This window comes from Delphinus delphis, chromosome 5 (assembly GCF_949987515.2).
Source record: "Delphinus delphis chromosome 5, mDelDel1.2, whole genome shotgun sequence".
In the NCBI taxonomy this organism is placed as follows: Eukaryota; Metazoa; Chordata; class Mammalia; order Artiodactyla; family Delphinidae; genus Delphinus; species Delphinus delphis.
In genome coordinates, this window is record NC_082687.1 from 68,800,863 (window position 1) to 68,816,133 (window position 15,271).

General features: G+C 35.6%; 1 protein-coding gene across 4 annotated transcripts in view; it reads left to right on the forward strand.

Annotated features, from left to right (window-relative positions):
* NFXL1 (nuclear transcription factor, X-box binding like 1) overlaps positions 1-11,666 on the forward strand; it is a 53,195-nt gene extending 41,529 nt beyond the window's left edge. For 3 of the 4 annotated variants that reach the window (XM_060012601.1, XM_060012600.1, XM_060012602.1), the window contains exons 20-23: positions 3,502-3,606; positions 6,597-6,683; positions 7,496-7,549; positions 10,093-11,666. In XM_060012601.1, the coding sequence (XP_059868584.1) occupies positions 3,502-3,606; positions 6,597-6,683; positions 7,496-7,549; positions 10,093-10,266 (420 nt within the window). In that variant the 3' untranslated portion in view covers positions 10,267-11,666. Of the gene's footprint in view, positions 1-3,501; positions 3,607-6,596; positions 6,684-7,495; positions 7,550-10,092 lie in introns of those variants that run through there. The other variant, XR_009519566.1, reaches the window with a different exon arrangement.
* The last annotated feature ends 3,605 nt before the right edge of the window (positions 11,667-15,271 follow it).

Sequence of the window (15,271 nt, forward strand, 5' to 3'; positions counted from 1 at the left end):
CTCCTTGGCCAACTTAACAGTTAGGCTGTATCTTTTTTGCTGTTGTCGGGGGTAGGGAAGTGACGGCTATTTCGTTTGGGGGGACATTTATAAAGGAATTCTTTTGACTTACAGATGTACTAATAGCACCCCTTTTATTTTAATCCTTTGTCTTTGTATACTTATCTAAGTATTTCTCATCCTATTTAGAATCGGAAGAGATGACAATGAAGTCTTAAATACAGTATTGTCTCTTTGATTAAATAAAAAGAGAAATCAATTCATGATATGCCTTTTTGTTTACAGTATTTCCTTTTAACTAAAACTTTGGACACTTTTTATGGATTACTGTTTAACAACTTGGAAATTGAACCTGCGATTTTTTAAAGTTATGTAAGATTACAAAAAGGGAGACATTTCAAGCAATAAATGATTATTTTAATAATCCTGTCTTTGTTATATGAGTGAAACTAGAGGCATGGGATATTTCAAGTTTAATTTTCTGAATTCTTCAAATTCTAAGTTTTCCCTTGTTAAAATAAATTTTCTTCTGTCCAGATTAAAATTCCAGGTAATAAGTAGTTGAGAATGTTTTATTTTTAACCTGACACAGTAACTTGGTATGAGGTTGCAGTTAGAAATAAAATTGAATTCAGGGATTGCTAATTTGCATTGCCTTGCAAATTTGCATTGCCTTGGCTGTGATTCATTTGTGATCCTGTTACGCCATTTGGTGGGACTGGAGATGAGTGGGCAGTATTTATTTAAAAAATTTTTTCTCATGCTCATCATTTTTGGGATCTAGGCCATTCTGGAGCCCCTGGTATTGCTAGTGTCTCCTTGGACTTTCTTGAAAAATGTATTCTTAGGTTGGGAACAATCCAAATGGCTGTTATGGTTTAGAACAGTCTAGGGGTGGACAGGTGAGTATTACTGTGGTTAATAGAACTCATTCTAGTTTATGTTCTCTTGACATTGATAAGACTACAGCAGTGTTTTTCAAACTCTAGTGTGCATCAGAATCACTTCAAGGGCTTGTTAAAACAGCTTACTGGGCCCCACCCCAGAGTTTCTGATTTTGTGGGCCTGGAGTGGAGGCCCAGGAATTTGCATTTCTAATATGCTGTTATATAAGGGTGATACTATTGGTCTGGCACCACACTTTGAGAACCAGTAGGCTATGGTATCAACTCATACTCTGGATCAACCAAGAACTATGTCTTTTTGAATCTGCCATAGATATCTTAGACTCAGAGTTACGGTATGAGATTATGACAAATTCTGATCCATTGATAAATTCCTGTTTGCTTTCTCCTCCCCTTTCCATACTGTAGATTTCTTGTGGGCAGGAACTGTGTCATGTTTGTCTTTATATCCAGTCTCTGGTTCCCTGGTTGTACATATTAGGTAGTTGGTAAATGTATATTGAGTGTGAGTGTAAGTGTGAACTGTGGGAATGGCATAGGCATGTCCTTCCAGCTCCACTACTTCTTTGATATACACTCTATGTGTCTATTGGACTGTTCAATTAGGTTTGAATTAAACTAAAAGGAAATGTAAAGATATTAAGAACTGCACCTTTATTTAAATTGTGCCCCACATATACAATTCTACTTTTAAAAATTATTTCTGAATTTGGTTTTATCACTCCTATGCAAGCTTTTCTGTTTTTTACTTGGGCAAATTATTTAATGTCTCTGTATCTCAGATTGCTCATGTGTAAAATGGGGGCAATAGTAATACTCACTTTAGAGTGCTGAATATTAAGTGAGTTAATAACATGTAAAGGTCTTAGTGTATGGTAAGTGCTACAGATGTGCTGGCTATGGTAATTATGGTATGGGTATTTATCCACAAATAATATTGATTTTCAAGCTTTCCTTAATTATTTTTAAAGAGAGCTTTTAAAATTTTTAAATTATTGGTATTAAAATGAAACATTTTGAACTAGACCGTGTTGCTTATTGGTAAGCCATTTGGTATGACTTAACCAAAGTGCTAGCAGAATGATATTAAGGGCTGAGTAGAGTAGAAGAAAACCATCTCACTGTGAGTGGAAGGGGTAGGATATCTCATCTTTAAATGAATATCAAGGTTGAATGTTTTAGAAAAACCTCTGTTTTTTGCTGTGAAATCTATAATGAAGATACAGTCACTATATATTATACATTCTAATCAACTTTCTTTGGGACTACTTTTCTGCTCTTTCAGAGTATAACCTGGCTTTTGAGATAATACATACTTGCACATCTAACAGGGAAATGGTCATGTGATTTGATTTTTTAAAATAATGAAATTATTACATACTCAACAGTACATAACACATATATGTACAGTTTAACAAATGGTTAAAAAGTGAACACCATGTAACTCCACCTAGGTCAAAAAATTTAGCATTGCTGCATCTCAGAAGTCTACCAAAGTTCCTTTCTTAGTGTAGTTCCCACCCTCTATTCTATGTTACCACCATTTGCCTTTTATAATAATTATTTCCTTGCTTTAATTTATAATTTTTACTGTAAATTAAAGTTTTTACTACAGGTATATCTGGAAGCAATATTGATTGCATAATTTTATATTTAAAGTTCAAAAGTATGAGCTTTTGTGACTTGCTTTGTTTGCTCTACATTGTGCTTGTCATTTTTATTACATGTGGCTGTAGTCCATTTACTCCATTGTGAATATACTGTAGTTTATTTATTTTACTGTAGGTAGATAGGTAGAGTTGTTATACTGCTATGAATGTTCTTGTTTGTACATTCTGGTATTATGTGTATAGATTTCTCTTTGTAGTGCAGTTGGTTGGTCATAGGGAATGTGTAAATTCAACTTAAAGTCATACTGATTTCCAAAATAATTATATGTAACCAGTAAATTTTCCAATTTACCGTCAGGATTTTATAGCTCCTTTTGTTTCGTATCCTTACCAATACTTGGTATTGTCAAAATTTAAAAATGTTTGCCAGTCTTATGGCATCTCATGACTTTAGTTTACATTTCCATGATTACTCATGAGTTTGAATACCTTTTCAGGACTAATGGCATTACTTTGCCTTTACAAGGGAAGGTGGATGTGTCACAGTGCTCCACGTATAGAACCAGGGACCCAGGTTAGCAGGGCAGCTCTGCTCTCTTTGAGTCAGGGGACCCACTGTTGCTCTAGATATCCTCATTTCCAGCACATTGGGAGGGAAAAACATGGATGTGTGCTCTTGAGAAGCTTTAAGGCACAAAAGCACTTACACTTACATTCCGTTGGCCAGAACTTGGTCACATGGCTCTAACTAGCCTCAAGAGTGATGTAAGATGTGCTGTTAGAGTGGAACCAGGGAGAATATTGAGCATTTCTGGGAATTAAGGTAATTTATATCCAAAAGAAAAAAGTTGAAAAATCAGCCAATTATCCAGGATTTATTGACCCTATTGGAATGGACTTTTTCTTAAAATAGTTGATGGGGAAAGGGGAGGTAGAGTATGACTAAAATATAAATATATAATTGTTTTATTTTGGTTTTATTTTAGCTTCCTTGTGGTCATAGATGCAAAGAAATGTGCCATCCTGGTGAATGTCCCTTTAATTGCAACCAAAAGGTGAAACTTAGATGTCCTTGTAAAAGAATTAAAAAGGTATATATTTTAAGTTATTGAAAATTCTTTTCTGTGTGCATTTTTGTTGGTTTTGTTGTTTTGTGGGGGGTTTTTTGGCAGGGACGGGGAGTCTGTATTTTGGTAGTTCTTTGACTTTATTTTTTTGACTGAATTTTAAGGTCTTATTTCTTAGAATCTTTTTATTATTGGCATATCTATTTCTGCAAGTTCTTATTTTAAAAATCAGCTTTGTTTGGCAATTTAGTTTTCTGCAATTTAATAGTAAAAGAGGATTATTTTACATTGGAACTGAGTTCAGTGCCCTTTTTTGGATAGAATCAGTGTGTTCTAGATTTGAGGTCTTTGCACAAGATGCACAATGTAATAAAAAAGTAAGTTTCATGATTTAAGAAATGGTCTGGAATTAACCTTTGTTGCTCTTATTTATGACATTTTTTTACCGTCAGTATTATGTTGTGAACATGTTGCCTTAAAAAGACCTCACATACACGTAGCCTTATAAAATTATACAATAACGTTCAAATTTGGAGAGAGTTAATTTTAAGATAAAATACTGGTAATGAAGGAGTAAAAGGGCAAAAGCTAATGATTGGAAAGCTCAGTGGAAGCAAACTACATACCATTTAGCAAAACTTAGGATTGAAGAATCTCACTGAACTCTTAAAGGTCAGTTCTTTTCCTTGACTTCCCTGTTGACACTGTTGACTCCTTTGAAGATTCTTCTTTCTTGACTTCTGATTTTCCCTTTCTCAGTTATAGTTGTAACGCCTTTTTTGCCTTCATATTCTTATGGTTGTTCCCTAAAGCTACTCTCCTTTCTCTTTCAATTCACTCATTTATTCATCCATTCAGCAAATATTTATTGAAAATGTGTAGCTTTTATTGAGGACCTTTACTTTTCATTTACTTTTATAGCTCCTACTATGTAATTTCCTGGATTCAGGTAACTTCTGAATTTAAATTTATAGGCCTGAGCTTTTCTGGAGTTGGATCCCTAAGTGTTAGATATTTAAATGGACCACCTTTATATGAAAATCAGTACTCAGTCAAATCACTTTTAGTCTGAAATGTCTCTCAAGTTTTCTCTGAAATCTCATCTTACTGTCTGAGTGCAGTTTGCCACCCATTAGAACTCTGGCAGCAGATTATGCTTGGACTTTGAAAACAGCTTCATAACAGATTTCCTTACACCTTCCTAATTGTAATACTTCCAATGTAAGTTCGTCATGGTTCTTCATCACTTGGGAAAAAATATGCACTTTATAAGGAAGGTGTACGTATAGAGAGACTTGGCATAAAGGGGGATCTATGATATTACCTTTGCCTGCTTGTCCAGTCTCATCCCCTGGCAGTCATCTCTGTGAATCCATTACTTAAGTGCCCTAACACATCTGCTATTTCCCCTTTAATCTGTGGCCATATATTTGTTTTTTTCCTTTACTGCTCTGCTTACTAGAATCCTGTTAATACTCAGGGCAAGCATTTCCTTGTTTAGGAAGGCTTTCCTTCCTCTGCCTCCTTTGGGAAGACTTAGGTGCTCCTTCCTCTTGGCTTTCTTTGTACTTTGTGCTACGTTCATGACTAAGAGCTTTGTGATTCCAGGGACATGTGTAACCTTGTTTCCTCATCTGTAAAATAGTTTATACATAGGCTTATTGAAAGGAATGAAAGAGATAATGCTTATATAGCATTTAGCACAATGACTGCTATATTTAATAAATAGTAGCAGCTATTATTATTATTAATTTAGCATTTACCATATTAATTTTTTCCTTTTTGTATCCCCTGTCCCTAATACAGTGCTTTTCATGTAACAGGTACTCTATAAGTACCTTTTGAATGAGAAAAGATATGATGATCCTTCTTCCAGGCTGATAGACTTCATGTCCACAAACATGCAGTATTTATTTTTGTCTCTAATGTTTGTCCATGTTATTTTTCCTTTGTCTGGACTGTCCTTGGATGACAAGACTGTGTTTATCACCAACCTCAGCCAAAATTCTGTGCTATAAAGTGCTTCATTAAAGTATATGTACTTTGCTCAGGATTTGATGATCTCATTTCCTAACTCTGGTAGATATGAACTAAAAAACTAGTGTCTGAGGGTGTGGTGGGAAAGGAGCAACTGGTACAAATAGGTACACTTAGAGCAAAAGTGACATCTGGCAGCAAAAAATATGGAACGAATAAAAGGCAGATAAAAGATCTCCAAAAGCAAAGTCTAAGACTATTTAAAATAAGGACCACTTATTTTATTACAGAATAGTACACAAATTGATCATAGTATTGATGTCACCTCATCAATAAAAGAGTAGATTAGTTTTTTATTATTCCATTAAGGAGGCAGTGAAGTGAAGATATAAGCTTTAGAATGATTTTCATCTAAACATTTTTTAAAAAGATAAAATGGTTGAGAGAAAAATTTTTAGCTCTCCAGAAAACTCGAGAACTGCACTGAGTTGGTAGCCACCAGCCACATATGGCTATTTAAATTAGAATTTTAATGAATCAGCATTAAATAATATATGACATTCAGTTCCTCAATTTCAGTAGCCATGCTTTGAGTGCTCAGGCACCATGTGTGGTAAGTGCTACCCTTGTGAGTAGTGCACGTTTAGAACATTTCCATCATTTCAGAAAGCTGTGTTGGATGGCACTACTCTAGTACCTCCCTGGAAGCTTTAGAAGAATAACAAGAAAAGATAAAGAAAAATGAAGAATAAAAATGAAATTGAAGCTAAGTTGGTAGTAGTGTTTAGTAAACGATTATTAAATGGATGGTTTTAATTTTATGGTATTCACTTTTTTTGCAGTTAAGAGGTAGAAAATAATCACTGTTTGAACTAAGACATTTAATGCATGCAACCATGTCATTATTAAATATTAACACGACTTAAATAGTATGCATAATCTTAAGCTGCTAGAGAAATTTTGCTTTTTTATGGCATACAGTTACAACTTTGAGGGAAAATCTTTTAAAATCAAATTTTTAAAAACTTTATTTGTAGGAATTGCAGTGCAACAAAGTACGTGAAAATCAGATTTCCATAGAATGTGACATAACATGCAAGGAAATGAAGCGGAAAGCATCTGAGGTAACGTCAGGTTAAATGTCATTTTTAATGTGTTAGCAGCCTTTCCCTACTTATTTTGTGCATTAATTTATGTGCTTATTATGAACAACTCGAAATCTCATCCTTTTTTGTTTTTGTGATAAAAGCCTAGTTTGTTGGCCTATTTTGAACCCTCAGGTGTGCTTTTTATGGTCTGGTGTGTACTAGATTTTTCCATCCTCTGTACCAGTTAGTGTATGTGCTCTGGAACATAGTTATTCATCTTAATGTTAGTGTAAGCCTCCTGAAAATTATGTTAAAATAATACAAAAATAAGGTTTTGGGATTCTTTGCTGTTTGGGTTACTACTAGCATCACTGTTTCTGTCCATCAACCCAATCAAGGAGTAGGCTCTTGGTTTTGTTTGAAACTAAGGATTCCCTTCCAGAGAGGGCATTTTAGGAAAATGGTCAATTTCAACTCTAGGCAAAGAGTGGTATTCAATAATTTATTACAGAGTCTTAGTATGGTAACTTAAGAGAAAAAGTCCAGTTTTAAAGTATTTCAGTTTACAGTGTTGTAACTCTTTGAACTGTGATCTAATATCTCTTATAGTTGTTAAGCTGAAATGTTTATATAAGGTATAACAACCTACCTCCCCTCACCCCCTATCTGTTAGATAGTACCTTGGTAACACTTCTCGGTATATAACATTTACATTTCTTTAAATAATTTTCAATTTAAAGCTCCCAGAAGTTGTTATGGGTTAGTGGAGCCTGGGAGGAAAGATGTTAAAATTCTATGTAAAATTTGATGATTACAATGTTAATTTACTTTTAAATGTCTATAAACAGATAAAAGAAGCAGAAGCCAAAGCTGCTCTTGAAGAGGAAAAACGAAGACAACAGGTAACTAAACAAAAAATACCCAAACTTCTGTCTCTTTGCATCATCGTTAGTTTTTATGCAAATACAAGATATGTGGAAACATACAAATTAGGATCTGGTGAGCTCAGTTCTGGACTGAAAATACAGTTCCTGTAAAACAAAAATTAGCCATTCACTTACTTCAGTCCAGCTATACTGAACCTCTGAAGAAGCACGGGACCTTGTATGTTCACAGATACTTTGTGTATTCCCAATTTACTTGCTTGCCAGTTTCGTCCATTCTCAAGAGATAACTCCTCTTTTGGTTGAGGGGTGAGGGTCAGGGCATGGCAGCATCCATTTTAAGTCATCCTCTGCAGTGCATGTCTTTGCTCATCTAAAATTATTTGAGTTCTGTTTTACTGAGTTGTAGGTTATCTGTGACAAATAAGTGCTGTTTTACTAACCAATACATTTGTTTTAATAATACATCCCCTTATTTACCGATTAGATTCTTGAATGCAGGATTTTTATCTGTTCTTTGCTATTACCTAGATAACAAGTACATTCCTGATATCCCCTGTTTGCTCAAATACTGTATTTATTGATCATACACTCCAAAGAGTGTCTTAACTTTGTAATAGTGACATGTAATTTTTTGTCAGTTTGCATTTTGAGATGCTTTATACTTATCAAGCAGTGTATATTGTATACAAACTGTTGCCTTTATGAATGAAGAAATTGAAATTTGCATGACTTGAGAGAGGGCATTAAAAACAACTCATGGAGAGAGTCATGGACATATACACACTAACAAACGTAGTAAGGTAGATAGCTAGTGGGAAGCAGCCGCATGGCACAGGGATATTGGCTCGGTGCTTTGTGACAGCCTGGAGGGGTGGGATAGGGAGGGTGGGACGGAGGGAGACGCAAGAGGGAAGAGATATGGGAACATATGTATATGTATAACTGATTCACTTTGTTATAAAGCAGAAACTAACACACCATTGTAAAGCAATTATACCCCAATAAAGATGTTTAAAAAAAAAAAAAAAAAAAACAACTCATGTAGCAAGGGTGGGATAAAATGACCTCTGGTGTTTTATGGTTCTATAAAGTTGGTTTGCCTAATACCAAAAAATAAGTTATCAGAGCTAATACAGTAAAACATGGATCGACTAAAATCCTGGGAGATTAAATTATTAAGAATAGTTCAGGGTGTCCCTTCCTCCCCTTTTCATAAACAGTTGTGGATAGAAATCTTAAACATATTCTCTATTTACTCACCTTTTAAACAGAGTGTATAGAAAATAATTTAAACCGTGCTTGATGACTGTGAGTCATCATTAAAGCATTAGTTATTTTACTGTGTCAGTAGTTCTCAAGTTTGACTGCTTTTAATATATTTTGACCTTGTGCTGTATATCAACAACTACTTGAGAATATTCTGACATTTTGGTTCTTTGAAGAATGCCACTTTGTATTAAGTATATGTTAAGTCTTCTTCCAGTGTGGTTTATGAGCAAAGTCATGGATATGTTAACTGAAATTTCTATTTCCTTTTAAATACACATTTACAGAATCTTGCATGAATATTACATATATATTTTAGTTAATAAGTATCTGGTTTTAGTTAATAACAATGCACTATAGTGTATTGTGTTATATTATCATGCATTAAAGTTTAATAAGTAAGTTCTTAACAGTAGACTGAAAATCTATACTTTATAATGAGTGTCATCTAGTTATCCCTTTTTTTTTTTTTTTTTGGGCGGTACGCGGGCCTCTCACTGTTGTGGCCTCTCCCGCTGCGGAGCACAGGCTCCGGACGTGCAGGCTCAGCAGCCATGGCTCACGGGCCCGGCTGCTCCGCGGCATGTGGGATCTTCCCGGACCGGGGCACGAACCTGCGTCCCCTGCATCGGCAGGCGGACTCTCAACCACTGTGCCACCAGGGAAGGCCTAGTTATCCTTTTTTAGAACGACTTTTTTATATAATTCTACTTTCTAGAAGAGTCATTTTGACTTAAAGCATGAAGCATTTTTCCCCTGAAGAATTTTTACTCTGTGTTTTGAAATGTATTTGACAGAGAGGAATCAATTTCCGGCAGCTTTTTTCTCTTCACTCACTTGAATTTCTTCCATACAAGCCAGTAATGTTTATTATACCAGCATTGTATAAAACTAGAATTATAGGTATCTTTATTCTAATGGGTCATCTGTTAGCACTTACTAGAAGCTCTATATTATAGAGCCCCATTAATTATAGGTTAATGGTGTTGATGTATAAAACTAATGTCTATATTTTAAATCAGATGTTTCTGTATTTAGTATCAAAGGCAGGCCTTCAATCTGAAATAATCCCTTTCACTACTCCCTAGTTCCCTTTCTGCTTACCTAAGTTCTGAATTTGTTGAATACAATCAGTAGTGGAGAGATGTTTTTTTAAAAAATCAAATCAATATGTTTATTATATACCATTACTATTAAAACATTTCCCAAATTTATTTTTATCTAAGTGGAAAATTTTAAATCAATGTGTGTATTGAATTTAATTTAATAAAAATGATACTGTTTTGATTTAGGCCGAACTGGAGGCTTTTGAAAACAGACTGAAGGGTCGTCGGAAGAAGAACAGGAAGAGAGATGAAGTGGCAGTTGAGCTAACGCTGTGGCAAAAATATAAATATTATCTCTTTCCAGTGTGTGCAGTTGTGGTTTTAGTGTTTGCATGGTACATAGCCCATGGTGTGGATTAAAAAATGTTTGCTCTCTTAATATACCTCAGATTAGATTTCGATAAGTTGTTAAATTTGGAATATTAGAAAGTGAATGTTGTAGAACATAATATATATTCACATTCATCTCTCTCTTCCAGCGGTTGTTAGAAGGACAGAATGTTAATCTTTATCTTAATTAGCATACTAGAAGTGGCAATAGTAAAAGCATGACTGAAATTGTAAAATATTTCATAAGGCATAGCCAGTGGCAGGGTAACATGTTAGTTGTTCATTGTGCTTCCTTCTATTAACATAACTGTTTCATTTACTATTTAGAGCCATCTTTTTTTTTTTTTTGGCGAAATTAAGATGAAACTGAGCCGTATGTGTAGTAAGAGGAATATTTCACAATGTTTTGGTTACTTATTAAAAGGTACTTTTCCTGATCATGTAACTTTGTACTTTTGAAAATATATATATCCTCTAAAAGACCTCATAAATTATAACATGAAGCTATATAATTAGACTTCATAAATTGGTTTATTAGTGAGGAATTTTTATCAGTTATTGAAGTAAAATTTTATGTAGTGTGTCACTCAGAGGAAAATATAATTGTTTTCAAAAAATGCCAGGCTAGATTCCTCACATGTGGCTATGTCTTATATAAGAAACTTTTAACTGAAGTTGACATGTTTTGTAAAACTTGTATGTGTTTTTTCAAAGTAATAATAAAAAGTAATAATAAAAGAAAAACTAATATTTATGAGCAATATATGCTGAGCACAGGCTTACGAGCTTTATGTACTTTATTCTCATTTCTTCTTATCACAATCGTATAAGTAGATTTTTTTCAGCTGGAAATAATAAGTTCTTATGAAAACAAGCTGATAGAGAAATATCAGTAAGCCAAATCTGTCTGAATTGTAAGTCATTTTAAATGGTTTTGCTATTTAATTTTTGTATAATTAATGTTTTCATTAAAATTTTTCATACCAAATTTTTAATCTAGAATATTTACTATTTAAAATATTCAGGAACCTATAATTTTATCAAGGTATAAAACGCTAATGCTTGATGTAAAACATAGTAATTGATAGGTACTAAAAAGTGGTAGAAGTGGTAAAAGTACAAAGAAGGATTTTAAAAGTTTGCTTTCTTTAACTCAATTTCTTTAATGTTATGTTCCCTAATCAAGTATTAGCTGGTATCTAAAGTGGAAGGGCAGTCATTCCTTTCTTTATGGTATTTTTGTTTTAATTTTAGATTTCTTTTTTACCTTTCCCAATGTTAGAGTTACTGGGTTGCTGTTTCAGAAGCTCTTAACTAGAGCTGTTACACTCAAGTCATTACCTTACTGTACTCTAAAATGAATGTTAGATGTCCATGTGGTAAGCTCTTTTCATGTATTTCAAAATCTTGGCCTAATAAACAAACCTGAAGCCTGGTTCATGCCTCTTTGTTGGGCTTGTGTTCTTGCTAAGTTTTCTTTCTGATTTGTGCGGAAGAATCTAGTGAGCGGAAGACGGAGATTGAGTGAATGATAAATGAAGCAGTTTGCTGTTTTTTATTTGCTTGGCTAGTAGCTCAGAGCTTAATTAATTAACCCAAAGTTGCCCAACTATTCATTCATTTATTCAAATCAACATATGCCTTTACTGCGTGCCAGGAACCTTCTAGGTACTGAAGATAATGGTGATCCTCTCAGGGACCTGTTAAGGAGTGGAAGAGAGCGGGCAGGAAATAGATACACAATAAAATGAACGTGATTTCATGTATGATAAGTGATGTTAAAAAATGAGAGAAATGTTACAGAAAGTGATGAAAGAGGGGGCTGAAAAGGCACTGGCTAGTTTAGATTGGGAAAGTCCCTCTGAGATGAGGACATTTGAAGATCTGAGGGAAAAGTCTGTGAGGGAGAGAAATCAGTGAGTACAAAGTCACTAAGTTGGGAGATGCTTGGCAGAGCTGAGGAGCAGACAGAAGGGCTGGTGTGGCTGGAGCTGAGTGAGTGACGGGGAGAGAGTGCCCAGGGCCAGTTCACAGTGTGCTTGATAGACCATGCTGTGGAATGGGGGTTTATTTCTGGTTGCAGTGGGCAACACTGGAAGGTTTTAAGTGGGGAATAGTTGTTGGTCATTGTTCTTTTAAGATAACAGTCTTCTGGCTGCTGTGTGGAGAGAAGACTCTAAGGAATCAAAGGTGAAAGCAGGGAGGGAGATGAGCGGGAGGCAGCCCAGGGTGGAGGTGCTGGTGGTGCTTCAACTCAGTGATTCGGGCCTGCAGTTCCCTTGGTTCCCCACTGCCCTGAAGGAGTGGCCTGAGGATGCTGTGGAAACTGCTGCACAATGAGTGGAGTGGGGAGGAAATAAATAATTTCTTTAAGGTCAAAATGAAATGAAATTTTGTTTAAATACTTAACGTTAATTTGTTCTGAGGGAAATAAAGCGGTACATGTTGACCTTTTTGCTTCAGTCTAAGCCAATTAGAGAAGGAATGGAAGAGTTCCAAATAGCCACTCACAATGACATAGACAAAAATGTGAATGGCCTTATTTTCCTATTTACTATGTATCATAAAAGTTTATTAGCTTACTGTTTGAAATTTGTGGAATATTTATATTGAAATCTTTTAGTATTTTTCAGTTTAAACACTTTTAGGGATTGACCAACACCTAAGTGCTTGTATTTCAGTTAATTTCATTATTCAAGTCTAAATTAAAATCAAATAATTTCAAATAAATTGGTGTAATCTTTGCTGAAATTACCAAAGGAACTTTACTGAAGCAAAACATTAAAAATGTTTGCTTTTTGCAAAGAAGTCTGATGCTTGAGCTTCATGGCTATGAATGTTAAAATTTTTAAAAAGAGATAAGTATTTGTGTTAGTGTTTATAGATGACCTATAAAAAATTTGGGCTCTTTGTGTTATTTCAGATGACCCAGGGGACTCCTCCGGCGGCTAGGTTTGTCCATCCCTGGGTACTGGGAAGTGAGACAGAAGTCTGAGCTCTGGAGCTAGAGCTGATGTAAGGTAGCTGTATCTCTTTGGTTTGTGGAAGGTGCCTCTTTATTCAGTGACAGTGATTAGACCACTGTCTAAGCCTTAGACCTTAGGGTCTACCTCTGAGGTTAGCAAGCTTCATAGAAGGAGGGAAAAGCAGAGTACTGGTTACTACGTCCTAGAAGAGATGACAATTTGGCAGGAGCGAGTGGAGCTGGGAACCCCTCTGCTTTCCAGAAACTCTTACGGGTGTCCTTTCTGGGAAACCCTTTTCATGTGTTTCAGAATCTTGGTCTGTTGAGCAAGTTTAGGTCTGTTGTTTGCTGATCTGCTGTTCTTGCTAAGTTTTATTTGCAGTTAATGCAAGGGCATGTATTTCAGTGGTGCTGTGAAGAATTACCCATATACAGCCTAAAATTCCACAATCCAGATTCATTCGAGTTAAAACTCCTCTAGGGAGACATTCCCTAATTACCACCCTCATCTGGTGTTCTCTATCTTCATACAATATTTTTTCCTCATAGCGCTACATAGGACCTAACACTGTATATTTGTTTATTGTCTGTCTCCTTCACTAGAAGGAAAGCTCCGTGAGGGCAGGGGTGCAGTTTTGTTTACTGCTCTAACTCCAGAGTGGGGAACCATGCTGAGCCACATAGCAGATGCTGGTATTAGTTTCCATGGGCTGCCATGACAAATTATCACAAAGAAAGTGGCTTGAAGCAACAGAAATTTATTCTGTCACAGTTCAGGAGGCCAGGTGTCCAAAATCATAATGTCAGCAGGGTTGGTTCCTTCTGGAGACTCAGAGAAGGAAACCGTTCCATGCCTCTCTCTTAGCTTCTGGTTTTGGGCGTCAATCCTTGGCGTTTCTTGGTTCATAGATACGTCACTCCAGTGTTGCCTCCATTTCCACTTGGCCGCCTTCTCCGTGTCTGCGTGTGTCCTTTTCTGTCTCTGAGGAGAACACACTCTGTAGTTAAGGCCTACCCTACTCCAGTATAATCTCATTTTACCTAATTGCACCTGCAAAGACCCTCTTTCCAAATAAGGAAAGTTACATATTTAGTTTCGGTTGGACATTAATTTTGGGGAGGGACACAATTCAACCCACTGCAGTGCTCAATAACTATTTGATGGATGAATGAGTGAATTCACAGTGTCATTCTAGGCCGTAAACTTTTGGGGCATTTTCCATTACTGTCTTAATAATTGTACAGGAGGTAGGGGTTAAGAGGTCAGTCTAGTTCCAGATTGCTTGGGCTCCAATTCTGGTTCTGCCCTTTTCTAGTTGTGAGATTTAACTTTTGTAAGACGTACTTTCCTCCTCATCTGTAAAATAGAAACAAGGAGAAATAATAGTGTTCAGTAAGTGTTAGCTATTATTATGTGTCTACAACTATTTTAAAGCACTTTTTATATTTACTAAACCCCCATGACAACCTATGCAGCGGGGCTGTTATTATTCTCATTTTACAACAAAGGAAACTAGGTTTGTTTCAAGAATTAAAAACTGAAAAAGTATACACGTCACTTTGTGACGTGCCTGGCACATAGTGCTTAGAAATTCTTAGCTATAATAATACAGATAAATGTGACTTAACATCATAACTTTTCTTACAAATTGATTCACAGGTCAGAAAAACAAATTGTAAACTGAGGCATCTTGGTTTTTGCTCACGTGGTCATTGTCATTGAGGGGGTACTATCCCTAGGAACACTAGGCTGGATGTGGGCAGTCAAATGACAGCCCTGGAGGTGGGGGGGAGCTAGCACTAGGTGTGTGAGGGTGCTAGAAATAAAATTCCTTTGGAACTTTTTATGGGCCGGTTCTTATTACTTCTCCCAGTGACTAGTATATTAGAGTAAGAGATTGATGACCCAGAAATATTATATACAGCAAACAGAATGTCTGCACGGCCTACTTTTATCATATACAGAATGTTTCAGTGTGCTGGAATATATTACTTCAGATATGGGCATGTTGTTTTCCCTTCTTAGTTTAAGTAAACTCTCCTTCCCTGCAATAGGTAATTGTCCAATTC